At 56.0% G+C, this 27,938-nt stretch overlaps 5 protein-coding genes across 7 annotated transcripts; 2 read left to right on the top strand and 3 right to left on the bottom strand.

Moving 5' to 3' along the window:
- Positions 1-51: 51 nt before the first annotated feature.
- Positions 52-10,891, bottom strand: CNKSR1 (connector enhancer of kinase suppressor of Ras 1). 3 transcript variants are annotated; one of them, XM_082399416.1, is made up of 21 exons: positions 10,681-10,891; positions 7,342-7,499; positions 7,057-7,238; positions 6,394-6,478; positions 5,929-5,970; positions 5,745-5,849; positions 4,964-5,023; positions 4,783-4,851; positions 4,389-4,490; positions 4,232-4,302; positions 4,064-4,140; positions 3,814-3,920; positions 3,705-3,735; positions 3,130-3,302; positions 2,200-2,273; positions 1,965-2,036; positions 1,624-1,697; positions 1,415-1,476; positions 1,234-1,333; positions 953-1,134; positions 52-702 (listed from the first exon to the last, which is right to left on the bottom strand). In XM_082399416.1, exons 1-21 carry the CDS (start codon positions 10,874-10,876, stop codon positions 448-450), a joined length of 2,277 nt encoding a protein of 758 aa, XP_082255542.1. In that variant the 5' UTR covers positions 10,877-10,891; the 3' UTR covers positions 52-447. The 3 variants fall into 3 exon arrangements, with proteins under 3 accessions (XP_082255542.1, XP_082255543.1, XP_082255541.1); XM_082399417.1 differs by having other exon boundaries at positions 10,662-10,795; XM_082399415.1 differs by having other exon boundaries at positions 3,705-3,920.
- Positions 10,892-10,958: 67 nt separating this feature from the next.
- ZNF593OS (ZNF593 opposite strand) lies at positions 10,959-15,699 on the top strand. Its single transcript, XM_082399464.1, has 2 exons — positions 10,959-15,028; positions 15,305-15,699. Exons 1-2 carry the CDS (start codon positions 14,984-14,986, stop codon positions 15,449-15,451), a joined length of 192 nt encoding a protein of 63 aa, XP_082255590.1. The 5' UTR covers positions 10,959-14,983; the 3' UTR covers positions 15,452-15,699.
- A 98-nt stretch (positions 15,700-15,797) lies between these two features.
- ZNF593 (zinc finger protein 593) lies at positions 15,798-16,931 on the bottom strand. Its single transcript, XM_082399424.1, has 3 exons — positions 16,479-16,931; positions 16,179-16,241; positions 15,798-16,087 (listed from the first exon to the last, which is right to left on the bottom strand). Exons 1-3 carry the CDS (start codon positions 16,676-16,678, stop codon positions 15,946-15,948), a joined length of 405 nt encoding a protein of 134 aa, XP_082255550.1. The 5' UTR covers positions 16,679-16,931; the 3' UTR covers positions 15,798-15,945.
- A 139-nt stretch (positions 16,932-17,070) lies between these two features.
- On the top strand, positions 17,071-22,307 carry LOC309632199 (uncharacterized protein C1orf232). The gene is made up of 4 exons (XM_082399441.1): positions 17,071-18,156; positions 19,497-19,580; positions 19,692-19,789; positions 21,213-22,307. The coding sequence occupies exons 1-4, from the start codon at positions 18,073-18,075 to the stop codon at positions 21,502-21,504; spliced, it is 558 nt and encodes a 185-aa protein (XP_082255567.1). The 5' UTR covers positions 17,071-18,072; the 3' UTR covers positions 21,505-22,307.
- Positions 22,308-22,429: 122 nt separating this feature from the next.
- FAM110D (family with sequence similarity 110 member D) lies at positions 22,430-25,952 on the bottom strand. The gene is made up of 2 exons (XM_082399453.1): positions 25,726-25,952; positions 22,430-23,864 (listed from the first exon to the last, which is right to left on the bottom strand). The coding sequence occupies exons 1-2, from the start codon at positions 25,731-25,733 to the stop codon at positions 22,958-22,960; spliced, it is 915 nt and encodes a 304-aa protein (XP_082255579.1). The 5' UTR covers positions 25,734-25,952; the 3' UTR covers positions 22,430-22,957.
- Between the last annotated feature and the right edge of the window lie 1,986 nt (positions 25,953-27,938).

Consider the following 27,938-nt stretch of genomic DNA (forward strand, 5'->3'; position numbering starts at 1 on the left):
TCTGGGAAGCAGATTCCAGATTCTAATACAGAAGTCAAAGGCACATGTAGATTTCTGTTAAAGAAACTGACTTTATTTAGTTGAAAAGTGTCTCCTGGGTAAAGTGAAGAACACCCATACAGACTGGCTTGGGGAACGAAGTGCCGCGGGGCGGAGGGGGCAGGTCTGTGACCCCACAGAGCACAGGGTAGGAGAGAGTTCTTTCGGCCCCGTCTCTTGCTCCTTCCTTGGCACAAAGCTCACTTCACTTCACCCCACTCCAGGGGAGGGAGGAGCAGAAATGGCAGCAGCTCAGGCAGAGGCAGTCAGCTTGGGACAGAACATGGACAAGCACTACTTCCAAACTGGAACAGAATGCAGGGATGCTCTATCCTAGATGTGTCAGAGGTGGTCCTCAAGGCCAGAGGTCAGGAACTAGGGTACTGGCCAGAGTTAGAAGTCAGGAGGTCAGAGGTCACTCTCTGGGGTCAGGGGGTGGAGACAGGAGTGCTCCTCAGGCTGAGAGGGTGGGGGGTGGGAAGACGGTTCCCTGGAGTCAGAGTTCGGGGCTTGGGAGCTGTCCTCAGCCCGCTCCACTCCGCAGGCCCCCAGGCCCTCTGAGTAGAGCTCCTGGTTCTGCTCCTTCCACCTGCGGAATTTCTCCCCAGTGAGCTCGGGGTCGCCTAGCACCTCCTCCAGGGCCTGCAGCTCCTGCATCTTTGCCTGGAAGAGGTGTAGGGGTTAGGGCCATGATCACCCGGGGAGCGGGCAGAGCCTGAGTCCAGAGCTAGCTCTGGAGTCCAGTGGCCTAGAACCCAGCACCTGGCCCGGTCCAGCCCCCATCCTCAAATCGAGAGCCTGGCTCCAGGAACCTAGAACTCAGCCCGGTCCACAGCAGAGCCCAGGGCTGAGGACCAGGAACCGAGCCGAAAGCCCCGAGCCCAGCCCCGAAGGGTGCCCTGCGCCCGCTGACCTTGAGCGTGCTCTGCAGCGCCCGCACGCGGTGCACTCGCTCATTGAGCTGGGGGTCTCGGTTGCGCCGCATGAAAGAGCTCCGCCACTGCTCGTGAGTGAGGGGCTGCGGCCTGCCCAGGAGGGACACGCCACCCAGCCTCAGCCCCCGTACCATTCCTTCCAGGGCCCCTTCGCTGCTGTCTGTGGGAGGGGGAGCAGGGTGAGCGTGTGCCCGCCCCCGCCCCCAGCCCTCCGTCTCGGCTCCCACCCCCCCACCCCACCTGCCGCTTGGCTCAGCACCTGTCGGAGGGCTGAAGGAGGTCCGTGGGCTGCCCTGCGTGAGGGCGGCCGCAAGTGATGTGTCTCCGTGGAGCGAACTCCCAGCTTGGGCCGGGCTGGGCTGGGGGCAGGGTGGAAGGAGAGGAGGGTATCAGTCTGAGTTCCACGCCCTGCTCTTCACCCCCCATCAGCTCCCACTCACCGAGGCTGAGCAGGATCCAGCCTCATCGTCGGGGTCTTCTGCTTCCGTCTCACTGTAGCAGTCTGGGGTGGACAAGAGTGGCTGGGGAACCCATTCAGCTTCACAGGGTTTGGGCAGGCCAGGGGGTGGGCTGGGGGGAATTGAGCTCCCAGCCCCCATCCCAGGGAAGGCAGAGGCTCAGGGGAGACCCAGCCCTGTGAGGCACCCACCTTCCTCTCGGGGCAAGGGGGCGCGGCCTGGAGACCGGTACTTGGAAATGCAGGTAATGAGATGGCGCACCCACCTGTGGAGGGGCAAATGGGTCTCAGGGAGTTTCCACTTACTGTATGCCAGGGGCTTTCACCTATATCATCTTCTAATTTAATCCTCAGAGCAACTCTGAGAAATAGGAATTCTTACTAGTCCATTTTAGAGAAGATGAAACTGAGGCTTAGAGGAGTGAGTGTCTTGATGAGCCCTATCAGAGAGCTGGGCTCTGAATCCAGGCTCCTGAGCCCAGGCCCCCGAGCACTCCCGTGCAAGCTGTGGCGGTCAAGGGGGTGGCACTCACATGCTCAGGTCCGTCAGGGTGTCAGCAGCGAAGATGAAGGGTTTGTACACGTTATGGGTGAGCTGGAACACACTGCCAGGGAGCAGAGGGGCCTCACTCAGCTGGGGGTGCCCATCCAGGACGCAGAGAGGCTGGGCTGGGCATCCCAGCTACCTGCTGCCCCCACCCGCCCCTCCTGTCACCTACCTCTCCCTTTCTCTCCCCACCCCCAGCCTGTCACACCTCAGGACTTAACTATTTTTTCTTCTGATCTTGTCCACTTTCCAGACTGTACCTGGAGACATTGATGAGGCCCTCAGCCTTCTCATCCTGGGGAGATCATAGTGTGAGGGTCAGCTTGAAGCCCCAATACCCTCAAGGCCCAGTCAGGCTCCTGAGGGCGGGGGAGGGGAGAGGGCATTTCCTGGGCTCTCTAACCACTCATCTCTCAGTGCCCAGAGCTCAGGGCAGGAAGCTGGGGTGGGGTCAGGAGGTGTGACCAAGGGGTGCCTCTGAGCCTGGCAAGGGGAGCCAAAGATATCCAGAGAAACAGCCAAGGAAGAGGAGCCCCCTCATGCATTTGCTCCATCACAGACACAGACAAAGCTGCTTTGCAAATGCTCCTCTCCCTGCCTGGTTTTCTTTCTCCTTTCCATCTGACTAACCCTCAGGCATTGATTTTTCAGGAAGCCTTCACCACTCTTCAGGTGGACTGGCCACCTTTGCTGGGTTCCCACCCACCCCTGGCTCTTCTGCCATCATAGTATGTGTTCCCATATCGTCCCTGAGTGCGTATTCATCCCTCTCCCCACCAGCCTGAGTAACGGAAACGGTCCAAGTCTTCCCTGTGTCCCAGGGCCCAGCCCAGAGCTGGGTATGCACCTTGAATGTTAGTTGAATGAATAAACAATTGATTGAACGGCCCATAACTAGGATGAACAGATTAACAAAAGAGGAAGGAAAGGCAGGTGGAATCAAAGAGATTCTACCCGGCCTGTGATACCTTTTCCAGACCGCTTTTATACACACGTCTGTTCAGTTCTCTCTGAAGAGTGTCCCCATTTTACACATAGGAACACTGGGGCCCACCTGTGACCACAGATGGGAGTGGACCGTGGAGGAGGGACAAGAGCCGAGGCCCTGAGGTGACTCGCTTGCTTACCTGTGTGTGTGTATGGGGTCTCACCTGGGGCTGGCGGTACCAGTAGAGCGTGTGTCCCTTGAGCACAAACCAGCAGCGGCGCCAGCGCGGGCCCATGAAGCCCCCGGGCACCTTGCGGAGCAGGAGCCAGCCATCACAGTCAGGCCGGCCCAGCTCCCGGCAGGACACCTGCCGGCGGCTCAGCTGCGTCGCCACGCCTGCAGCAGCACAGCGCAGCTGGTCAGTGAGGGGCTGGCGGGGTGTCCCAGACCCCCAACCTGCTCCCTTGCCCCCCACAAGCACCCCCAGCTGGTATTTCTGAACCCATGCTCTGGGCTCAGAATGTTACACGTGTCACTTCTGAGGTGGGGATGACTCTTCCCATTTTAGAGACAGGGAAGCTGAAGATCAGAGGACGAGCTGTTTGCCTGAAGTCACAGAGCTGGCGAGAGGCCCAGGCTGGGAGCATAGGTCTGTGTGACCCCAGAAACAGCTGTTTCCAGGAGAGGCTGTGCGTGAAGTGTGTGTTGGGGGTGGTGGTCTTGCCCAGCACTGTAAAGACCTCTAAGAGCTCCTCATATCAGGGCATCACCCCCCGCCCCGTCAGGTGCATTTCATACCTTTTGATTTCTTGCGACCAGGGACAGGACTCTGAAAGAACCACAGGAGGTTAGAGAAGCGTATGGGTCCAAAGCCACACACCCCTCCTTGCTGAGCCCCAGAGCTTACCTTGTCAGGGTGTTCTGGGGGCTCTGGAGCATCTGCAACCCCAGCTAGGAGTGTGGCTGAGGGTGCATGGGGGCCGGGCAGGGGCTCCGGGTCAAGGGAGGTTGAGGCTGTCAGGGAGGCAGGAGAGAGAGGGAGGGTCCCTGAGCTCAGACCCGGGCCCAGTGGTAGGGTGGGGGTGTAAGAGTCCAGGGTCAGGCAGCCCACATGCCTTGTCCGGGGCATCTGCCGACTGGTGGGGCTTTGAAATTACCTGTCCAGGCAGCAGGGCTGGGTCCGGGACTTGGGTTTGAAGTCAGGTCGAAGGCGAAGACGTCTTCCGATGGGGCCCTGGAGAGATCAGGGAGAGATGAGGTGAGCCATGGCCCACCCGCCAAGACCTACCCGGGGCCAAGACCTACCCGGGGCCCGAGCCTGTTACCTGGGAGACGGCAGGGCCAGAGCAAGTGATGGGCTCACTGGGCGTGGGGGGCCCAGGGCCTGAGGAGGGGTCTGAGGAATAATCAGAAACAGGTGATGGAGCTGGCGACAGACAGGGGTCTGAAAGCAGACTGGGGGCAGGGGAGGGCGGCAGGTACCTGTGAGGGTATCTCCGGCGCCAGGACCTTCTTCAGCACTAAGCTGACCCTGTCTGGCTCCCGGAGCAGCTCCCTCACCACGTTTTTATGGGGCCAGCCCACCTGGGGGACAGGGCAGAGGGCAGGGCAGGGATGCTGGGCAGGACTGAACTGGGCAGGAGGCTCTGAAGCAACCCGACAGCCTTGGCCTCACAGCACTCTCTCAGCCTCCCGCTCAACCTCAACTCATCCTCCTCCAGGAAGCCTCCACGAGCCCCTCTGACCTGTGTGAGCTGGCTGGCCTCACGGAAGGCAGCTCCCACAGCCCTGGTCTCCCCAAGGGAACCTCCCCACCCACCGACCTGGGTTCTACTCAGGACCCCCTTCCTCCCACCACGCCCCTCCCCTCACTCACCACCACCTGCTCATTGATCTGGACAATCTCGTCTCCAGGCAGGATCTGCAGCCGGGAATCAGTGGGGACCTGGTGGGGGGGTGGGATTCAGAGGGTCACCCTCATGGGGCTGGAAGCTGGCTTGGCTGGCAGGTTGGAGGGCCACGGGGGTGGGCGGCTGAGAAGGGTGTAGGGGTCTCACCTGGGTGCCCACTCGAGACACAAAGTGCAGGCAGTTGCTGGTGGTGTGGATCTCCAGGCCCTGCAGGGCAGAGGCTGCAGTCACTAAGGGTGTGGGGACCGCCGGGCCAGGACCCCTGCTAGGCACCAGGACTCACAGGTGGGTGGAATGGGGGAGAGAGCTGGCCTCAGCTTGGCACTGCTCGACTTGCTATGTGACTTTGGGCTCACCGCTGCACCTCTCTGGGCTCTGCCTCCTCCCCTAAGGGCTGAGGGGAGCAGGTTGCAGACTTCTGAGGTATAAGATTCTCAGCAACTTTCCTGAAGAATCTCATACCTCAGGGACAGGAGCGGGACAGGGCAGGGCTGGGGCCTCTGGTTTTCCCAACTGGTCAAAGATTAAAGCAAAAAAGTTCATGTCGTCTCCCCTCTCCCCTAGGTCCGTGTCCCAGGGCTGGGATGTGTCACCTGAGACCACACCAGCTGCAGCCCCTCAGGACCCGAGAAGGGGCTGAATGACGGTGAGACCCCAGGGAAGTCTTCTGGGCCTTTAACATCTGTACAAAAGTTCCCTGGAAGTCCAGTGGTTAAGATTCCACGCTTGCACTGCAGGGGGTGCAAGTTTGATCCCTGGTGGGGGAACTAAGATCCCACATGCCACGTGGTTCGGCCAAAAAAGAAAAAAAAAACAGGGCCTTTCAGCTGTGACAGTATAGGATTCTGTGGGATCCTAGAACCAGATTTCAGGGCCCAAACAAGGCTGCCGAGGGGTCAGGGGTGAGAGTTGAGAGGTCAGGGCTCACCGAAGGATGGTCCAGCGGCACGTGCTGTAGCACGGCCTTCTGCTCCAGCAGCTCCTCTGGGCTGCAGCTCAGGATGTTGTGGCAGATCCCGGCCACGTGGCTGCTCTGGTGGATGGAGAGCAGGATGTCTAGCCTGAGCCCCGTCCCACCCCATCCCCACACCCCACTCACCCCCCAGACTCACAATCCTCAGGACTTTGCTCTCCTTCTCAGCCGCTGGACAGTCCTGGAAGCAGAGTGAGAGAGCAGGGGCCTGCCCTGAGCAGGGCACACTGCCTTCGCCTGAGGGCAGGGGGATTCCCTGCAGTCCCTCCCGGCGTCCCATACCCTGGCCCCCTTCCCAGAACTACATGGCCTTAGAGCTTTCGCCCCAAGATCTCATCCCTCTGACGCCAGGCCCCCAGAAGTCACCACACATGCCCTCCCCCGCTCCACCCCCTCCTGAGAATCAAACGTCCTGTGCTGCCCTCGCCAGTTAGGAGCTCCCACGCCCCCATCACCCCCTACCCAGTGGCCGGGCCTCCTCTCTTTCTGCCCTCGCCTCTTCCTGCTCTCACACCTGATCCTGTGCTGATTCACAAGTTATAAAAAGCTCTAGCCTGACTTGGTCTCTACAGCCTGGGCCAAGCCTGGCCTCTGGTTCTCCTACCTCCTGCAAGGCCTGGCCCAGCTCCCCGCACAATTCCCCAATCTCCTGGCAGGATGAGAAGTCATTTAAGTGGGAGAAGAGGTACCTGGCAGAGGGAAGGATGGAGCAGTGGTTAGGGAACTGAGCTTAACAGACAAGTCACTGAACCACCCTGTGCCGGCTATGCATCTGAGACTCTGATGGGTTTTGATTTGGGGTAAAGGAGATGACTGATACATCTAAAGACCTTAGTCAAGTGCCTAATAAATGCCAGGCCCTGTTCTAGGCACTGGGGAGACAGACATTAAACATCTAATTACATCAATAATGATTTAACTTCTACTGCTGTGAAGTGTAGGGAGCTCTGAGAGTGTGTAACAGGAAAGCCTTCTCTGAGGAGGTGACATTAGAGCTGGGACCTATGGGACAAGCAGCGGCCAGTGAAGGGGGTAGAGAGCTCTTTATATAATGCTGTTGATGAGACTGTCACGATTACAAGCTGGAGGTGGGGTGGGAACCCAGGCAACCCAGTGCCCCTACACAGACCAATTAACCTCTTTGCCCAGTTCCACTGTATCTGAACAAGAGCAAAGCTCTATTTTACTCTCCCAGGTCCCAGAGGAAGCCAAGGATGAGAAGGGTCCCCTCACCAGTTACTCAGACCCTAGGAGGAGACCGAAGTACCTGTTGAGCCAGAAGAGGAGGGAACGGGCCGTATGCACCAGCTCCATGGCCGCGGTGAGGACATCTGCAGGAAGCTCAGCACAGCCCCCCAGGCGACCTTGGACTGAGCTCTGGAATGCCCGGATCCCCTCCAGCAGCCCCTCTGTCAGGCTCCGCAGGTTCTCTGACTGTAGCCCGGAGCTCTGTACCACAGAGTGGCAGGTTAATTCCTGGCAGCGGCCAGCCCCCCATCAGCACTGCCACGGTGGGTGGAAGCTGCAGCCAGTGTGGCCGCCATTCACTCACCAGGGCCCGGAGCTGTTCCACCCCTTCCAGGATGAGCTCCTGGTGGCCCAGAGGCCACACAGTTAGAGCTTCCAGGCTTCGGGGGCAGAGCTGGAGCAGGTACTTGCCAGGCAGCTCCCAGTCCTCAAAGTGATAGTCCTGCAGGGAATCATCGAGGCCTGGTGGAAGAACGAGGGTCAGCATGGGGGAGCCAGGGGGTGTCAAGGCCTTTCTGGTCAGTGCAAAAGTCCTTCTCCTAATGACCCTGAGACCCAGGCAGTGTTCTGCCCTGCCCATTTCACAGATAAGCCTACTGAGTTGAGAAGTAGGGTCATATAGGGCAGTGGTTCTCAAAGGATGGTCCCCAGACCAACAGCCGCAGCCTCACTGGAAAACTTGTTAGAAATACAAATTCTGGGGCTTCCCTGGTGGCGCAGTGGTTGAGAGTCCGCCTGCCAATGCAGGGGACACGGGTTCGAGCCCTGGTCTGGGAAGATCCCACATGCCACGGAGCAACTAGGCCCGTGAGCCACAATTACTGAGCCTGCGCATTCCGGAGCCTGTGCTCCGCAACAAGAGAGGCCACGATAGTGAGAGGCCCGCGCACCGCGATGAAGAGTGGCCCCCGCTTGCCACAACTAGAGAAAGCCCTCGCACAGAAACGAAGACCCAACACAGCCATAAATAAATAAATAAATAAATATTAAAAAAAAAAAAAAAGAAAAAAAAAAGAAATACAAATTCTGGGAATTCCCTGGTGGTCCAGTGGTTAGGACTCAGTGCTTTCACAGCTGTGGCCCGGGTTCAATTCCTGGTCGGGGAACGAAGATCCCACAAGCCACGTGGCATGGCCAAAAAAAAAAAAAGAAAAATAGCCAAAACATGGAAACAACCTAAGTGTCCACTGACAGATGAATGGATAAAGAAACTGTCACACACACACACACACACACACACACACACACACACACACACACACACGGGAATATTATTCAGCCATAAAGAAGGAAATCTTGCCATTTGCAGCAACATGGATGGACCCTGAGGGCATTATGCTAAGTGAAATAAATCAGACAGAGAAAGACAAATACTGTATTATCTCACTTACATGTGGAATCCCAAACACCCAAACTCATAGAAACAGAGAACAGATTGATGATTGCCAGAGGCAGGGGATGAGGGGGTAGGGGAAATGGGTGAAGGTGGTCCAAAGGTACAAGCTTCTATTTATAAGTCAGTTTTGGGGATGTAAGGTACAGCATGGTGACTATGGTTAGGATTCTGGGCTTTCACTGCCATGGCCCGGGCTCAATCCCTGGTCAGGGAACGAAGATCCCGCAAGCCACACGGCATGGCCAAAAAAACAAAAACAAACAAACGAATTCTCACATCTGCTGAATCAGAACTCAGGGGCAGGACCCAGCAATTTGCATTCTAACAAATCCTCCAAGTGTTCTGATGCTGCTCAAGTCATGCTTGATGGGGCTTTGGAGTCAGGGAGACCTGAGTGACAGCGATTGAGCAAGTAACTTAATTACTCCGTGCCTCAGTTTCCTCACCTATAAAATGGGGAAAATAAAGACACCTACCTTCTAATCATGTGTATTAAATGACACGACACATGTCAAGCACTTGGCCAATTGCCTTGGTTCATGGTAGACAGTCAGTAACAACCCCCGTATTATTATTGCCAGACTCTTTACCGTGATCCCCAAGGCCCTGTATGATCCGGCCACCACCTGCCTCTCCAGTCATCTCTTGGCGCACAGCCCCTTAAACTCAACACTTCAGATCCAGAACACTAACTCCCTGCAGCTCTTGGAATGCTCTCTTGCCTCAGGGTCCTCACACGTGCTCTTCCTTCTGCCTGGACTGCTCTTCCAGCTCCTTCACGTCCTTTTTCATCTTACTCCTTCCAGGAAGCCTTCCACAACTCCCCAGGCTGGGATGGGAGCCTCTGCTGCTCTCACTGCCCCTTGCACCTCCATAAACCCCTGCATCAAAGCACTAACCTCTCCTACTTGATCACGAGCTCTTCAAGGACTGGGCCTTAAACAAGTGTTCATCTCTAATTCCAGCCCAGGCCTCTTACAAGGTAGACACTCACAAGTAAGAAAAAAATCTAGTGAATGCTTACTATGTGTTAGGAAAAATTTAAGGGCTTTATACATATTAACACATTTAATCCTCACCGAATCTAGAAAGCAGAGATACTGTTATCCTCATTTTACAGGTAGGAAAACATACAAATAGAGGTTAACAGTCAGCTTTCTCAATCTTTGAAGGAACCCCTGCCATTCCAAGCCAGGGTCTTTTGTGATCAATAGCTCTCCCTCATTCCCTGTGTGACATTAAGAGCACTTGACCAGGAGTTCGTGAACCTGTTACTCCGTGGCTCTGGGCCCTCGAGCACCTCCCTTGCCGTGCACACAGCAAATGTGCTGTGCTGCCTCCCTCCCAACAGACCCTGGCGTTGAACTGCACGTGCCAGGCCCTCGACATGATTGTCTTATTTGGTTCACTTCATGAGATCAGATTTGCCTTTCCCATTTTATGGATAGGGAAACTGAGACTTGTGGTCACAGAACTGGTGAGTGGAGGGGCTGGGCCTGGAACTCAGTCTGGGAGTCTGACGCCAGCCCTGAATCCCTGCTTTTACCGGGGCTGGTCACCCTGAGCCTGCCCTCAGTGGACTCCGGCCGCCCCCTCCACTCTGGCTCCTCCCTGTAGGAGTAGTGTCCTGACTCACCTCCTGGCTCCCAGCTGCATGTCAGAAGGTCTTCACTTCTGGAACCGTTCCCACCTAACTGGGCTCATCCCCCCTGGAGGCCTAGGGAGGGGCAGTGCCGACCCTCCAGTCAGGCGGGGGCTTCTGCTCTCACTGGGAGCTTCGGGGTGGGGGTAGGGAAAAGTCACCCCACCGGCCCTATTCCAAAGCCTCAGCAAATCACTTCCTGGTTCACTGTGTATTTTTCGGCTTCTGAAAAATGGGTTTAATAACAGCCCACTGCGCCCTGGGGCAGAGGGAAGATGAAGGAGATACAGTGGGGGCGGGCAGCTGGGGAGACACCGTCTGTGTTCATTACACAACCACTGCCTCCCCATTGCCACCCTGGAGGCTTCTTGGGCTTCTGGGGGGATGGGAGTCCCCCTCTGGGTCCTCCGGGCCGGGGGGGGGGGGCCCGGGGTCATCTCCATTATCCTTCTGCCAGGTTCACGGCAGACACTCTGTAAATACTTGTTGACTGACTAACCAACTGACAAACTCGGCAGGTCCTTTGTCCTTTTCCTCTCCCCGTCCCACTGCCCCTCAAGCCCGACACTGCCCCAGCCCCACCCACCTCTCAGCCAAGCCGCCACCTTCCCGGGGGTCCAAGTCGCTACTGGCTCCATGGCCAAGTTCGGCTTCTCGGATCCGCACCCGCTCCGTCTCTCCAGCGCAGGAATTTCCGCTCCCAGAGCTCTGACCTGGGGAGGGGCTGGGCTGGGCTGGGGGCGGAGCCACTAGCATACCTGGGCCCACAAAGCTGGCTAGGTGAGGTGCTGTGACAGCCATTGGCCTACTGCCTGTCCACCTCCTGCCCCGCCCTTCAGGCATCCTAGGGCAGCTGGGCTGCCAGACCAGGGGGTGGTGCCACTGATGTGTGACCCGGGGGATCTCAGAGCTGGCCTGGGATCCGCGCCCAAAACTGGCCTCAAATGGCAGGGTGCGACCCTGACCTTCAAGGCTCCTCAAAAAGGGGCCAAAAAGTGAGCAGTGAGCATGGCAGCAAAGCGCAGAGGTTAGGAAGCCAGAGCCTGGGTGCAAATCTTGGCTTGGCAGCTTGTTAGCTGTGTGACCAAGGGCTAAGCTTACCCACCAGGCATCACTTTCCCTGTCTGTAAAATGGATATAATAGTTCCTACTTCAGAGGGCTGCTATGCAGAGTACCTGTGTTAATAGCTCTACAACCTTTAGAACTGGTTTTTAGCCCCCTCTTTTTTTGCACCGTGGACCCTTTTGGCAATCTGGTGGAAACCCTGGACAGTTTCTTAGAATGATGCTTTTAAAAGCATAAAGCAAAATGCTAAAGATTACAAGGAGGACACTTATTATCAAAATATATTAAACCCCACAAATTTATGATATAGTAATATGCATTTATCAGCATTAAATAACAAGACTGGCAAATTAAATTCCTTTTCTAACGATCAGCATGTTGTTACTCAGCATGAATAACACTGAACTGTGGAGGTGGTCTCTGACTCAGCTCCTTGCACTTACTGATCAGCGAACACCTACAGGTAGGGGATGCAAGAGAGTAACAGATAAGCTGGGTGACCAATGTGAGAGCAGGTGGATTCACCATTTGGTCACTGACCCTCTACTGGGCACCATCAATGGCAGCTATGCTGCAGGAGTGTCTGAAACAGTGTGATTTAGCAGTGGGTTAATAACTGTCACCATTTTGAGATCGTTATGAGCGTAAGTGATATTTTGGGATACTTGTGATAACTACAATTTGATATGAAAATACCTGTGATTTCTACTGGTGACAAAGCCACAGATACTGCTAATACTTCAATCCATAAAGAAGGAAATGGTAAATTTTAGTTAGAGGTTAGTGAAAATAAATATATAATTTTTTTGCCAAGCAAGTTTATAGGCCCCCTGAGTTGGGAAGCCCAGGTTAGGAGCTTTCCTCTAGAACAATGTCTCACACAGACTAAGTGTCTGCAGTTATCATCATCATTATCATCATCCCAGGCCAGGGGACTCCCAGGACTTTGGAATCAGGCAGAATCAGTTCCACTTGTTTGAGATTAACATACACACTGTTATGTATAAAATAGATAACCAGCGAGGACCTACTATATAGCACAGGGAACTATACTCAATATTTTTTTTTAATTTATTTATTTTTATTTATTTATGGCTGTGTTGGGTCTTCGTTTCTGTGCGAGGGCTTTCTCTAGTTGTGGCAAGCGGGGGCCACTCTTCATCGTGGTGTGCGGGCCTCTCACTATCGCGGCCTCTGTTGTTGCGGAGCACAGGCTCCAGACGCGCAGGCTCAGTAATTGTGGCTCACGGGCCCAGTTGCTCCGCGGCATGTGGGATCCTCCCAGACCAGGGCTCGAACCCGTGTCCCCTGCATTGGCAGGCAGATTCTCAACCACTGCACCACCAGGGAAGCCCTATACTCAATATTTGGTACTAATCTATAAGGGAAAAGAATTTGAATATATATGCGAGAATATATATATATATTCTTGGACTTCCCTGGTGGTCCAGTGGTTAAGATGCTGTGCTTACACTGCAGGGGGCACGGGTTTGATCCCTGGGTGGGGAAGTTCCGCATGCTGTGTGGTGCAGCCAAAAAAAGAAAAAATATATATATATAATATGTATTCTAATATTTTATATATATATATATATATATATATCACTGAATCACTTTGCTGTACACCTGAAACTAACACATTGTAAATTAACTACATCTCAATTAAAAAAAACAATCAGTTCTGGGAATTCCCTGGTGGTCCAGTGGGTAAGACTCCGTGCTCCCAATTCAGGGGGCCTGGGTTAGATCCCTGGTCGGGGAACTAGATTCCACATGCCGCAACTAAGAGTCTGCATGCTGCAACTAAAAAAGATCCCGCGTGCCTCAACTAAGACCCAGGGCAGCCAAAAAAAAAAAAAAAAAAAGTCAGTTCCACTTGCTATGTGACCGAGCCCACCCCTTACACCTCCCTGAACCTGTTTCTTCCCCTCTAAAAGCCGGGGGCTGGGGGGGATGTGACTAGACCTTAGCTCTGTGAGGATGTCTTTAAAATATTTTGAAATCTGTAACATGAGGTAGATATGAGTTATTATTGCTTTAATTCCGTGGGGAGGGGCCTGGGAGGCCTGCCGCCTCTGTGTCACCTAACTTGGAATCTCTACCAGTGCCCCAATACCTGGCCTCCAAAGCCTGTCATGATCTTGATTGTCACCCAGAGACCTGAAGTCTGAATTTGGCCCACAGATGTCCATGTGGTGTGTGTGTTTTGTCATCATTTAACAATTTCACATACAAATTGAGTTCTCTGAAACTTGGCCAGCTCTGTTCACCCCATCCCACCTTCACACGTGGCATCAAACATGAGTGCAGATCGTCGGCTGCTTCCTTTCAAGGGGACTCCAGCTCACCACGTCCCCACAGGACTTGCTCCCTCATTTGTGAACCAGTAGGCTCCCAATTTGCAACTTGGCCCTCACCTCTCTGGCTTTGGCCTTGGCCTCATGTCCTCATACGCTGCACTGTGTGTATCCCTTTAACACTCCTCGGTGCTTTCCCCTTTAATGTTTTTGCCTCTTCTTACACTGGCCTCCCCGTGGCACTCTGGGGAAACCCAATAAACACAGACCTATCTCCACCATCCTGATTTCATCAAACGCCTACCCTGAGCTGGCACAAGATAGAGCGGAGAAGCCAGCCAACCTCTGCCCTCCCTGAACTCACAATTCTGTAGGGGAGAAACCAACAAGAACTCACCACGTGTACTCAGATACTCCCTGTAAAGGACTGGGGTCCTAACAACCACACCAGTGCCTTTACTCTGGGCCCCCAACACATGGCAGGGCTAGGCAGTTAGGGGCACAGTAAATGGCAGCTTCTATTTTGAAGGTAGTTTTATGAGTTTATGAAAGGTCTTTGGATCTATTTGCTGTAAAAATTTCAGCGATAACAGTAGGTCATTAAGTGGAAGGAGGACGTGCCCTTTCCCCAGCATGTCCCCATCCTGTTGCCCAGGTTGGGCCACTGTTAAGTTTTCTGGGTGTTCTTCCACTCTCTCTATATGCAGATACTCCACATGCTATTCTGGAAATATGCTTGTCCCCCCACATTTTTATGAGTTAATCAATACCAAATGAAATCATACAAATAATGCCCAGCACAGTCAGCTACTATTTTTTCTTTTTGGCCATGCCACGTGGCTTGCAGGATCCAGGTATTGAACCCAAGCCATGGCAGTGAAAGCCTGGAATCCTAACCACTAGGCCACCAGGGAACTCCCAGTCAGTTACTATTTTTTAGCACACCTCAGACAGCTTTCTTAAGATGCAGATCTTTTATAATTGTCCCCAAGCTGAGGTAGGGAAGTCCCTACAGGAACTCCATCTTGGGGAAAGGGGTGGAATGTGCCTTCCCCCAAGGTAGGTGTGGTTGATCCAACAGAAACCAAGTGAAAAAGGCCTATTCCTGTTTGGAGGGGGTGCTAATAAGGCACCCAACCCCTCCTTTGCTGAGAGCTGACTGGTGACATCCAATCATCTGAGGTAGGGTTAGGGCCACGACCAGGGCTGGGAGGCCCTCCCATACCTGGTCCAGGCCTGAGACTTCTCAGCACTGCCAGGCCTCTCCTGCCTACCCGGCCTGGACTCCCTGGTGGGTGGGGGAGGTGCTGCTCAGGCCTGATGCTGATCTCTCCTGACAGCTGCTCCTAAGGCTGGCAGGGCGGGCAGGCGGGGGAAGGGACAGATTTAAAGGTCTAGCTGCCCCGCCCCCTGCCAGACCTGGGAAGGCAGACGCTGGTGAGCATCCTCTCTGTCCTGATTTCCGCTTCTTGGTACCATGAACGCCACTGGTCCTCATTCCCGCTTCCATCCCACAGGACATCAGGAAGGCTAGCGGCACCCACCATGCGATTTCGACGCCTGACACCTGGCTACTTCCGAGTGCTACAGGTAAGCACCCCAAATGGTGGCTTCTGGGACCGACCCCTTCCTCCCCCTACCACGGCTGGGATGATACCCAGCAGCCAGGCTGTCACGTTCCCTGCCGCCTGAGCAGCCAGGGCCCACATAGGCAGTGAAGCGAGAGGGATTGGGGTGGAATCTCCCTGGGGCAGCAATGGTATCCATATCTCCTTCCCTCAGCTGTAGCTTCTCAGCCCCTTTCTACCCCCCACCTTCCCAGAAGTCTCAGCTGACCCCTCAGGTGGACCCTCTGTGCACCTCCAGATGCAGATAGCCGGGGAGCTGAAGGCAGAGCCCCGGAGTCCGCTGGTGGGGATCGTGGCTGCACTGCTGGCTATCCTCGGGCTGGGCGGCTCCTGCTATGCTGTCTGGAAGATGGTGGGGCAGCGGCGGCCGCCACAGGCTCCATGATGAAGTGGGCAGCCTCTCACCTGGGCCCTGGGGGGTAGGTGACTCGCGGGGGCTACAATCTCAGGAGCCTACTTCTTTTCTGGTGGGGGGGGGGTCACTCCCTGCCCTCATTGGAAGCAAGATAGTATAAACTTGATCCTATCCATCCCCCCCACACACCTGGGCTGCAATGGGGGGCTTCAGCTCAGATGCCAGGATCCCTGAGGGAAGGAAAGGATGCAGGTTCTAAAGCTGAATCAAGTAGGGAGTAAACACCCTGGGCCCTGTACACAGGAGTAGAGAGAAACCCTTACAGGGCTTGAATTTGGAGGAGTGGCCTGGAGGTTAGCGAGTCAGAGGCAAGCCCTCTTTATCCAGTTCTTTTATTGGGAGGGAGGGCACCCGGAAGAGGCCATCTACTTCCCAAACCAAAAGAGACTGGCAAAGTCTCTCCCAGCCTGGCCCTTGCACCACTGTCCATGGGCAGCTCCTCTGCCTTGCATCCTCAGGCCATGTCAGGTAGACGTGTCCATCTCAGGGACCGCGGTGGATACTTCTGTGGGCACTGCCAGCCTTTGGGGAGGAACATAGGAACCCATACCCGCTGCCCTCTCTGCTTCTTCCTGACTGTAGGGCTCCACACTCAGCTGCTTCAGCCTGGGAAAAAGAATAGGAGTTGAGAGCTGACCAGATGCAAGCCCTGTCTGCCCGGCACACATCCATCAATCCTCTCCTTACTCCTTCATACCTTTTCTTGTGGTCTTTGGATCGGAAGTGCGTCTTCAGGTTGGCAGAATCGATGAAGTACCTCCTGTAGGGATGGGGGGTAAGGAGGATAGTTAGAAGGTGATGCCTCTCAGGTACGCCTATTTCCCTGACCGTAGCTCATTCCCTGATGCTAGGCTCCGGGCTTGAAGGGATGGGAGGCCGGCAGACCCACACTGGTCCCAGGAGAAGAGACCCTGCGCGTCCCGGGACCCGGATCTCACACCCCCGGCCCGTACCGCGGACCCTTCTCCTCCTCAGGCTGGGCCCGGCCGGAACTCACGCGCAGGCCAGACAGCGATGCAGGCCGCCCCCTGGCAGGTCGGGATCGGGTTCCGCGGCTGGGTCTGGCCGGGGCCGTGCGGCAACCTGGGGCCGCAAATCGCGGTGAATCTCATCCAGGTCCGGCTGCCGCCTCTTCGCCTTCATCTGGCGGGCCAGGGAGTGCGCTCGGTGCGCGCCCGTCCGGCGGGAGCGACCCATGGCGGGTGACAGCAGGACTAGGGGTCCCAGAGCCGAGTTGGGAGAACACGTGTGGGCGCTTCCGGACTGCTCAATGACGCCTTGTGACGCCCTGGGAATGATCAGGCTCTGCCAGACCGCCTCTGATGACGTCACTTGCGCGGGCCGCGCCTCGAGCGCCCCCAGGCGGCCGTCGACGTCAGTGACGGAGCTCGGGGCCGGGCCCCACGAAGCGTCCTCTTCCGTTGCTGGAGAGGCAGGGTGGTGTGTGCCCTTGGGGGATGCCGGCCCGTCCGCTGCCCTGCCTGCCTCGCCTGGCCCACAGCACCGTCCTCTGGCCTTACCACCCCTTCCTGGTTCCCGGATCTTAGACTCCGCGTTGCGGGTTGGTGGGGGGGGATGCTGCATCATTGGGAGGAACTGAAAAATGTCTGTGATGTTAATAAATTAATAAATGAATGAGAGTGAATAAGTTTGGGATCCCGGCCCCCACAGAAATACCTCTAGTCCCTGAGAAAGCCCTCGCCACTTCTCACTCCTCCCCAGTTATTCCTCCCCAGAGATCACAGTGCTTAGGCGTACTGTCAGACTCAAGAGGGGTCAGCTCCTCTCACAAGAAAAGGAGATGCTCACAGAAGGACCTCCCATCTTTGAGCCCCTTCTCTGAGCCCTGGACTCCCAGGCATGGGCTGGCATCAAAGGGAGAGATACAGCCCAGGTGTTGTGTGCTCAGAGTGGGGAGAGGGCCAGAGAGCCTTTCCCCATGCACCAGAGCCTGGTGCCTTCCAGGCTGACCAGAAGAACTCAGCAATAATTCAGGAGCTCCGGTTCTTTGGAACCTGTTGCCAGGAAACAGGGAGACCAGCACGTGCATCCCTGGGGAGAGGAATCAGTTTCCAGCCCAGACAAAGCAGGGAAATGTAAGCCCAGGGCACCGACTGGGAGCCTTGGGACCTTCCCACTCCAGTTCACAGAGGCTGAGTGCAGACATAGGGCAGAGCCCTGTTGAGGGCACAGCTGGTATGGCTACAGTCACAGGGGAGCCACTGTGGGTCCTGAGCCCAAGGACTTTGTAAATGGAATTCGTGAATGAAAGAGGATATTTCTGGAGCCATTTCAAATGATCAAATTCAAGAACTCTTAGGCCCAGGAAGGAGGCTTCTGTGGAGGGAGTCTTCATTGTTCTTGGCGAATATGGGTCAAGACGAGGGGCTGAAGTGGCAGAAGCTGGCTCTCACCACAGACTCCTTTGGATCGGGTTCACCTGCTGGGCACTGTGCCATCTGGGGAGGCTGGTGCATCTTTAATGAGGTCACCTGATCCCTGGGACAGGCTCTCAGCCTCACCAAGTTCCTGGAGCCAGACACACTGGGTGCTTCCCGTGCCTGGGTGCCAGGCCCATTTCCCCTGCAGCCATGAACCAAGCCTTCTGGAAAACCTACAAGTCCAAAGTGCTACAGACCCTGAGTGGGGAATCTGAGGAGGACCTGGCAGAGGAGGTGGGTAATATCCTGCTTGCTGGATGGGGCATGGGCAGAGGGGCAGCAGGAGTGAAAGATACTAAGAAGGGCAAGGGACTGGCTATGAGAGAGAGAGAAAGAGATTTGTGCAGAAGCAACTGGCAATTCATGGATGACCAACGGCACGGTGCAGTGTCAGAAAGTCAGGACGTTCCAGAAAACGAAGGAAGAAAAGAAGACTTGGGGGGCACTGGAGGAGTGGTCACGGTCTCCAAAGATCTCAAGGGCTGCCACACGGAAGGGATCCTTTTAGGACCCATGTGTAGTACCTACACAGATACACTCAGCTTGACACAACTTTCTAATGGGCAGAGCTGAGCAAAAGCAGGATGACTCGCCTTGAGAGGAAGCAAGCCCCCGGGAAGTAGGGGAAGTGGCACTTGTACACTGAGGGTTACTGTAGCAGCATCAGAACAGAGCCATACTTGGACCATGTTTGTTCTGACATTTAAAAATAAAAATTGAAAAGGTTCCAAAACAGTCTTATCTCTGGAGGCTGTGATAAATGGCAATTGCACAAATAGATATGGCAGAGGCAGGAACTAGTGCTGGGGTGTGTGTATGTCAGTGTGAACACGTGTATGTCTACACAGGTTGGTGTCTAGGGCTGGCCCTGTGTAGAAGTATCTGTGGGTCAGTATTGGGATTGGTGTCCATGTGGAATCCCCAGTTAAGGTGTGTGTGCAGGTGTGAACTGGTTACAGGTATTTTCAGGTGTGTTTTTTGGGGGCAGAAGTCTACAGAGGCATGCAGGCATTCGCAGGTACTGTGTTTGTATGGCGTGTGTGTTTGGGTGTGTGTGAACATCTGTGTCTTGGTGTCTGTGGATGGGTGGAGAGGTTTTGTGTGCTGTGAGTGGGCCTCCATGCAGCTGTCTTCAGTTGTGGAAGTGCACAGGTGTGAATGGTATAATTGTGTAAGTGTCCTTGTGTAGGTGCCTCACAGCACATATATCTGTGTACATACAGGTGAAGAGCTGTAGCCATGTGGAGACACGCTCCTGTACAGGTGTGTGTCTACATTGGCGTGCAAGCCCTTGTCCACATGTTTTGCAGTGTGTATGCATGTGTCTGTGGGTGGGCAGGTATGTGAGCTCAAAGGTGTCTGCAGGGATTGACTGTACAGCAAATGTGTGTGACAGGTAGCTTTGCGTAGAGGTACAGCTGCGTGTATTTTTGGAGGGTGTCAGGGGCCTAGGTGTGCGTCTTGTTCCTTGGGGTTTGGAGTGCCAAGTCTATGTGTACCAGGCTAGCAGTGGGGGAGGGAGGTCGTATTCCTCTGGGACCTCTCTCATGCTGGGTAGGGGTCTTGTGTCCCAGAAGGAGAACCCAGCGTTAGTGGAATCTGAGGCGGCAGAACCAGCTGAAGAGGCCTTCAATCCCATGTCACAGCTGGCCCGCCGGGTGAGTTCTCCCGTCTTCCACCCCAACCCTGGGGAGCCTGGCAGAAGCCGCTGTGGAGTCCTGGGAGGTGGTGCTGGGGGCCCTCCTTGACTCCCAGCCCCTCTCTCCCAGGTTCAGGGGGTTGGGGCGAAAGGCTGGCTGACAATGTCGTCTCTGTTTAACAAAGAAGACGAGGACAAGCTGCTGCCACCAGAGCCCTGTGCTGACCAGTACGTGTGTGTGTGTGTGTTGAGGGGGTCTGGGATGGGCCTGGGGATCCCCTTCTTCTATGTCCTTTCCTTCTGGTTTGTTTGTCTTTCTGACTACAGAGGACTGGGGAGGGCCAGCCCCTGGCTGCTTCTGTTTCTTTCAGCAGGAAAGAGGCCCAATCAGCATATCTGGGAGATTAGGTTAGATCTCAGGAGGAATTTACCAGCTGTTGGGATTGAGATGCTAAAAGGTATTATGGGCTCTCTCTCCCCATCCATGTGGGAGGGGTCATCTCCCTAGAATAAGGGAACCCAGGAGAGAAGTTTTAGGTGTTTGGAACAGAGAGTGGTTCAGATCAGTGGTTCCCAAGTATTGGTCTAAACCCTCATCCTCCCAGGGAACTTGAGACAAACACAAATTCCCAGACCCTCCGTCAAAGATTTTGATTCAGCTGTTGGCTGAGGCCTGGTATCTATATTTTCAGCGAGCTCCCTGAAGACTTGAGGACAATAGTTTAGGAACCACTGTCTTAGCAGGTCTTTGATGCTGGGGGCGTAGAGGGTCAGACCCAGGGCCTTGTCTTCCTCCTAGCTCTATTCTGGCACACACTCCATCTCTGCCCTTTCCTCCAGCCCAGTCACATTTCCCTTTTGGCATTCCCCTATTCCTTTCTTCCCCAGGGTCCCCTGACCCACCCATCTCTCCTGCCCCAGGGTTCCTTTTCTCCCTCCCGCATCCCCTCTCCCTACCTCAAGCCTCATCACCGCTCCTTGATTGCCCTTCCCCCCACAACTACTTGCTACCTCCATAGTCCCCCTCTCCCCTAAGCCTTTGATCTAGGCCTTTCTCCTTCCCTCGGGGTCGCTCCACCCATCCTTCTCCCCAGCGTCGCTCATTTTTCTGGACCCTCTTTTCCTCCATCCCAGAGCCAGACCCCTGTCCCCGCCCCGTCTCTTTCCCCAGGGCTCTGCCCTCGTGTTCCTGAACGACCGCCCCCAGAATCTGACCCCGCCCCCTCCCCGGATCTAACGTTCCCATTCGGGTCCCACAGTCTCTTCGAATCCTTCCGCCCGTCCCTCTCTCAGGGCTCGTCCTCCTCCACCTTCCCAGACCCCGCGCCTCTGGCTCCCCTCCTCTGGCCTCGCCCCTCTCCTCTACCCTAAACCCCTGACCCCAGCTCTCTCCCCAGGGATCCTGATCCCGGTCCCCTCTTCCCAGACCCCTCACCTAATCCCCTGACCCTGTCCCACCCCAGGCCCCTTTCCCAGTGCCTCTGAGCCCTCCCCTTGCCTCCAGGCCCTGCCCCCAGTCTCCCGGGCCCCTCCAGCCCCTGACCTCACCCGGGCCCCACTGGCCCCACTACTGGTCCCTTGACCCCGCCTCCTGTCCTTTGTCCTCTCCGGGGCCTCTCGGCCAGCCCCTGACCCCGCCTCTCTCCTGCAGCCCGCTGGCGGCGCAGCCCTCCGCTCAGGCGGCGGCGGCAGCGGCGGCGGAGACGCGCGGGGCCGGGTTCTGGGACGCGTTCGCCAGCAGGTGGCAGCAGCAGCAGCAGGCGGCGGCAGCGTCCATGCTGCGCGGCGCGGAACCCACCCCGGATCAGGACCCTGAAGCCGGGGACGAGGCCACCGAGCGCCCCGAGCCGCGGGAAGCCGATCCCGCAGCCGGTTTCAAGTGGGGCTTCCTCACCCACAAACTGGCCGAGATGAGGGTGAAAGCTGCGCCCAAGGGCGACTAGTCTGCCGGCCTAACTGGGCGACCGCTCCTCCCCTCCCGCGATAAAAAATACCCTGGCCCGACACCCCGTGTGACCGCGTGCTTTTGTCTGTACGGCGGGGAAGGCTGCTTTTGGGTGGGCGACCTCAGGGCGGGGTCCAGCTGGAGTGGTCCTCGCCTTCTCCCCCCACAAACGTACAAGGAGAAAATGACCAGAGACCTCCCAGGTATCAGGATAGATTGTGTTCGATTTAGGGTACAACTTTCCAGGAATCTGGGGAACCCTAAAGGACAAGTCCCGCCGCCCTGTCCAGCCCCTTTTAGTTCGGCAAACGTTCCTTGTGGCCTTGCTACGTGGGCTGTCCCTGTACTAGGGGAAGGTCAGTGACTAACAAGAGAACCCAGACTACCAGCGGGTCCCACACAAGGTGATAAGTTGAAGCACAAAAATAAGGCTGTAGTTGGGAGCTCAGAGGAGATGAGCCCGGCTGGGAAATTCAGGAGTTCCTGAGAGAGAATGCATATATGTAATCTTAGAAGGATGAGTGGAGAGAAAGGGGAAGGTAACCCAGGCAAAGGAAGGAGGCCGTGAACAAAGGCTTACAGGTGTGAACGTGTGAGGAAAACAGGTGACCTTGTTTGTCTTTGAGGGAAAGGAAGACAGTGACAAGATGTGAGGCTGCGGGTTGGCAAAGTCCTGGTTTGAAGAGTCCTTTATTGTCCTCGATTCTGGATCCTCCACATCTCAGCCCTTCATATCTAGTAACCAAAACGGGTAGCAAAGCTCCAGGAATGGGAGCCTTCAGGGGCTGGTGAACCCCAGATTTCTGGAGCACACCCCTCCCCAAAACTCCCCAAACGCGCGATTCCCGGCTCCCAGCTCTAATTTGGACCCTCCTGGGGGGTCGGTGGCGGAGACGATCATAATAGTGTTAGTGCTAATTCGGTAGTGGTCATAGCGGCTTCGTTTATTGAGCACCTTCTACATGCCGGGAACTTTGCCAAGCGCTTTGTGACCATTTCAAATATACTTCGATCACCGAGGGGTGTGTCTGCGGTCCCGAGAGGCACAGTCAGCCTGAAACCCACACTCCAAAACCCTCGCGCGTCTGCTCTGTAATCCAGCCTCTCGACTCCTTTAAATAACTTTTTGACTTTATTCAGCAGGTTCTCTGATCTCCCACCCCAGTCTTCACTCGCCCAGTCTTCACTAGCCTCCCGGCCTCCACAGGGGCCACGAGGTCGCCCCCTCCCCGTCCGCCGCCTGCGCCGGGAAGGGCCTTCGGGATCTTTTTGTCCCATCCTCCCGAGGTTCACGAGGGGAAACCGAGATCCAAAGGGAAGGGTTTGCCCAAAAGCACCCGGCGCGTTAGAGGCAGGGTGTCCCCGCCCGTGCCTGGGTCCAGCCCCGCGCTCACCCCTTGCCCTTCCCCGGACCCCGGACTCCACCAGAGCCTGCTCACGAGCGGCGGCGGTCACACCTCGGACTCGCGCGGCGGGCCGCGGGCGCGCTGGCAGCCGTACAGCCACTGGATGACGCGCGCGTTGCGCTCCACCACCGACACCTGGGGGCGCCCGTCCCGCGCCGAGCCCTCCGCTTCCGAGCCACCGCCCTCCGCACGGTCCCGGCGTTCTGTGCCGCCGTCGCTGGACGTCCAGTCGCTGGCGTCCCCAGAGCCGGGCGGCGGCGACGTTCCGGGCTGGGGGCTGGCGTCGGCACCCCAGCTCTGTGGAGAGAAGCGCTCGGCGCCCAGCACCTCTACCAGCGCGCGCTCCAGACCGCAGTAGTTGAAGAAGCGCTCCTTCTCCGACAGGGGCAGCGAGCACGTGGGGCACAATGCCCGCTTTCCCGCTGCTTCTGGGGCATCTTGGGGCGCGGCCCAACCCCCAGGAGCCGGGGGTCGCTCCGTTGAGCCTGGGCTGCTTGAAGCGACGTCTCGGGGGGCGCCCAGGAAGAGGCGACGCACCAGCCCCTGGCCCTTGGCGTTCTCTTTGTTCACTGAAGCCTTGCAGTCCCGCTTCTGGCGGTAGAAGATGAGGGAATCAGGCCTTGGCAGCCGCCTGCCACTGCCCCGGCGGGCGGGTCTGGGCGTCCTGGGCGATGGAGGGGGCCCCAGTTCGTTGCAGGGGTGCGGGGTGAGCGGCCCGGGACCCCCACGCAGAGCTGGCTCCTGGCGTCGCGCTATCACCTGGTGCGTCTTGACGTACTTGGCTTTGTCGGCCTCCAGCCTCTCCACAGCGCTGGGGGTCCGTCCCCTGGATGGGGTGGAGGGAGAGGCCAGGAGCATCTTAGCAGAACTGGGCAGGACAGTGCCCCATAAGCCACTGGAGGTAGGCAGATAGTTGAGGAGCTGAGAGCAATTGGCTGGGGCCTCCTGGGACCTGTGGAGAAAGAGGAATGGTCAGGGGGAGAGTAGGAAATGTCCCTGCCCCTCTCCTGCAGGCATTCCGGGGAATAGGCTCAGCCAGCCACCCCCTCCCCCATCCAAGTCAGCCAGGTGCCATGCCCAGGGGGCAGAGGCTCAGGTATCCCTCCCACCCCCATCCCTCAAAGACAATGGGCAGGGGCTCCCTGGCCACCCAGAAACCTATGCCCCTTTGAGGGTGCCCCATTCTGGCCACAGGGCCATGCCAAGCAGGCATCAGCAAGCAGGACACTTGGAAAAGGAAATGGGGCTGGTCCCTGCCCAATTCCCGAAAGTAGCCTCAACCGGAAAAAATACCTCTTCCCAACCTAGCAACTTTGAGTCCAAGACAAGGAGCCTTCCCAGCCACATGCTGGCTCCAGCAGGACCCACCCATCCCGCCCCCAAACACAGAGGTCAGGGATATAACCACAGGGTAGGAGCCTCCAGTAATTGCAGTCAACTGCCCTGCCCAGGCCCGGCAGGGTCATCAGGGAAAGAGAGGGAGATGGTCACCAGGTCACTTCAGCCAGCTACCTGCCACCTGCTCTGTGCCCCTGCGAAGGGAATTCCACAATGCCCAGCTGTATGCATCACCTTGTTTACCTCTGCATTTCCATTTCATAGAAGAGAAAACTGGCCCAGAGAGGAGGAGGCTTGTTCAGGTCTTACTGAGAATTTGGACACAGGACTGGAACCCAGATCTCTTGCTTTGCAGTCCAGAACTAGTTCAAAATGAGTATCTCACTTGCCTATCAAAACTTTCCTCTATGTTTTGCTTCTATTCCTGCTGCTATAAAACCAAGCACTTTCTGCTAGAGATTGGCCCCTTATCTCACTAAAAATTTCCTTCCACTAATTCTTCCCAATAACCTGCACTCCCAGAAATCTGCCCTCAGGGTCCCTCATCCTAAAACCCCGTGACCCTTCTCATCTAGCTCCCTTCTGCTGGGGAAGGGGGGCCCGGAGGGGTTGTAAATCAAGAGCTGACAGTTCCCCTGGCAGTAACAGAATGGGCCACCCACACGGCTCAGTACACTCTACCCCATCCCTGTTTCCCTGCTCCCCCCATCCTCCATTCAGCTGAGAGGGACACATCAGTTCTGGGGGCTGAGGAGACCTCGGGTCTGCAGGCAACAAAGGAACAGAACTTGCCAGGGATGGGGGGAGGGGAGCCCTGGTAAGGGGCCTTGGGGGCAGAGACTCTGCCAACCCTACCCACCCCAGGGCAGCCTGTGTGTATACACACACACACACACACACACACACACACACACACACACACACACACACACACACACACACACACTTACATACACCCATCTAGGGTCTAGCAAGTCAGTCCATAGGTAGTTGGTGACTGGGAAACCAGACAGCAAGGAAAGCCTGGCAGTGCCCTCCTTCCTGCCTCCCAAGGACTAAACTTGGCAATAGGTCAGATTCCAAGGTCCCAGGAGGGCACTGTGCTTGTCTGACCTCAAGGGTACCCTCCCGTCCCCTCCTTCTCTTCCGAGCCCTGAGCAGGCGGCTATAAAAAGTTCCTAAACACAGGGACCAAAATAGTTTGCTGTCCACTGCCTCTTCCCTGCCTTCTGGGCTGCCTTGGTGCCCAACCACAGACATTCCACCCTAGAAGCCTGGCAGACATCCTTGTGCCCGCCATCCCTTTGCCCACCCTCTCCCAGTACTGGGCTTAGTGGTCCGAACTTTGCCCAAGCATTTGGCTTTGGATGCAGACGCAGGCTGGGGGACTGTGCTCACTGGCTTGGTGCCAGCCTCCTTGCCCTTGGGTCCCTGGGTGCCCTCCCACCCCAGCCCTGGACTCAGGATGCACTCACCTCTGCATGGTGAGGCTGAATGCCAGGGTCCCCAGGCAGGTCCAGACTGAAGGCAGGAGGGACAGCAGGGACTGGAAGTAACTTTGGTGGCAGCCAAACCTCACTCTCCACAGGAAAAGCCAAGAGAGCCTCCACCCCCCCAGGTTAACCCTTGCCTTCCTGACCTGGAGCCTGGCCTCTGTTAACCCCTTCCTGGTCACAGTCTCAGTGCTGGAGAGGACCTTTGGACCACATCCAGCTCCTTTACTTTACAGATGGTCATACGGTCCCTGACAGGTTAAGTGATTTGCACAGAGGCACAGTGAGCTTGGGGCACAGCCAGCACCCCAAACAAGGTCTCCTGATTCCCAAGCTTCCTCCAGAGGCCTGGGGTGGGGACATGCGATTCACATGGGGTCAGCCCCCTCTGCTGGGCCTTGGCAGATCCTCCTCATTCAGATGAGAAGGCGCAGGGTTCTAGTTAACCAGCTTTTTCCCTCTGTAGCAGGTTTAGACCTGTCTTGGTCCAGGTGTGTGGATGGTGTCAAGCTTGCTCTCCCGAGGGGTGAGGCCAGGAATCTGCAACCTAAAGGCGGGGGCAGTGGTGCTGCAGATGTGCCGGGTGAGCCCCTCCCAGCAAGTCTTGGCATGAAGGTCACAAGGGAGCCCACTGGAGCTGCCTCTGCTCAAGGTCCTCTGATGGCAAATGGGATTGTCTGGGAAGAGGGTGATGAAGGGATGATTCTGGGGCCAAGCCTGGGTAAAGGACCTCCTTCCTTCTCTGCCCCCATTGGGAAATTCTAGAGCTAGGAGAGTTTCTTATTTGACACCTCATGTCTCAAGGGGGAGCCCTGGCTCCACAATGCTGGTTCCAAGAGAGCCCCTCTTCTCTTCCCAGTGGGTAAACTCTGCAGTACCCAGAGCTCAAAGACCAATGTCCTTGTCAAGGGGTTCCTGCACCACCACCCCATGGCCACTTTTCACAAATCCCTTTCCCTTCCTTCTAGCACTTTTTAATGTTTGCAAAGCACATTCACACCTGTGCTCTCTGATCTCCTTTGTTCCTCCCAAGGACCCTAAACAGAGGACCCAGCAGGAGTGACCACCCCACTTTATGGGTAAGGAAACAGGATTAAAGGGGGGTACTTAATTCCAACCCCAAATCCACTCTTTCCACTGCACCCTCTGCCTGTCAAGTAAGGTAATAAGTCTGAAAACCAGAAGGCCCATCTCCTGGTAAGACATTTTTATTACCTAGTTAGAGGGAGTATTTTTTTTTGTTCATGATAGATAGTTCCATATTGTGTTGTTACAGCACTCTACAAAATGCTCTCATATACATTATCACAATTCATCCCCAGGACTATGTTTTGGAAGTAGGTTTGTTGCTTTCTCCATTTGACTGCTAAAGAGACTGAGGCTCGGATACGTGAAATGACTCACCCAAGCTCACACAATTAGGAAGAACAGCTAATTTTTATTGAGAGACTAATATATCCTAGGGCACTGTTCTGAGTACGTCACACAATGATTAACACATTTAATCTTCAAAACAACCCAATTATTTTCCTAATTTTATAGATGGAGGTTGCGGGTGCAGGCCAGTAGCCCTGAGATCTGGTCACGAAGGGGTTAAGCATGAGGCCGGGCAGGGCCCAGCTGGGATGCTGTCAATGGCAGGAAACCTGGCCTGTGAAGGAGGGGGAGGATGGGGCTGTTGTGTCTGACTCTTATACAACCCCCATCCCTTTGGTCTTAAAGGAGCATCCGGGTTGGGTGGCAGGGCAGGCAGGGGCCTCCTTCTCAGCTCCGGACAGATACTGGGCTACAGAAAGAGGGGGATTCAGAGTACAATGCGGGTGCTGCCCTGGGGTAGCCCCCAGTCTGATGAGGGTGACTAAAGGTGAGCCCACCTCCCCTCAGGAGGGCTCAGAGTAGGGAGACACAGCCCCAGCCCTGGGAGTCCCCAGTCAGAAGGGCCAGACACAGCCCTGCCCTCAGGAGTCTGGGGTGGGGATTGGTCAAAGAGCCCCGCTTTCAGGAGCTCCCAGTCTGAGGGGTGACGGTACCCTATTCCAGGATGTCAATAGACACATACTACCATCTTGGAGAGCAGAGTCATGGGGGCGAGGTTTGACTGGATTGGCTTTCAGCTGAGAGAGCCCTGACTGCCCTGAAAGAGGTGGGAGGTGGGGGAGATCATGGGAGATCCAGCTGCCTGCCCTGCCTGTCTC

The sequence above is a fragment of the Balaenoptera borealis genome (assembly GCF_965194805.1).
Source record: "Balaenoptera borealis genome assembly, chromosome: 1".
Lineage (NCBI taxonomy): Eukaryota > Metazoa > Chordata > Mammalia > Artiodactyla > Balaenopteridae > Balaenoptera > Balaenoptera borealis.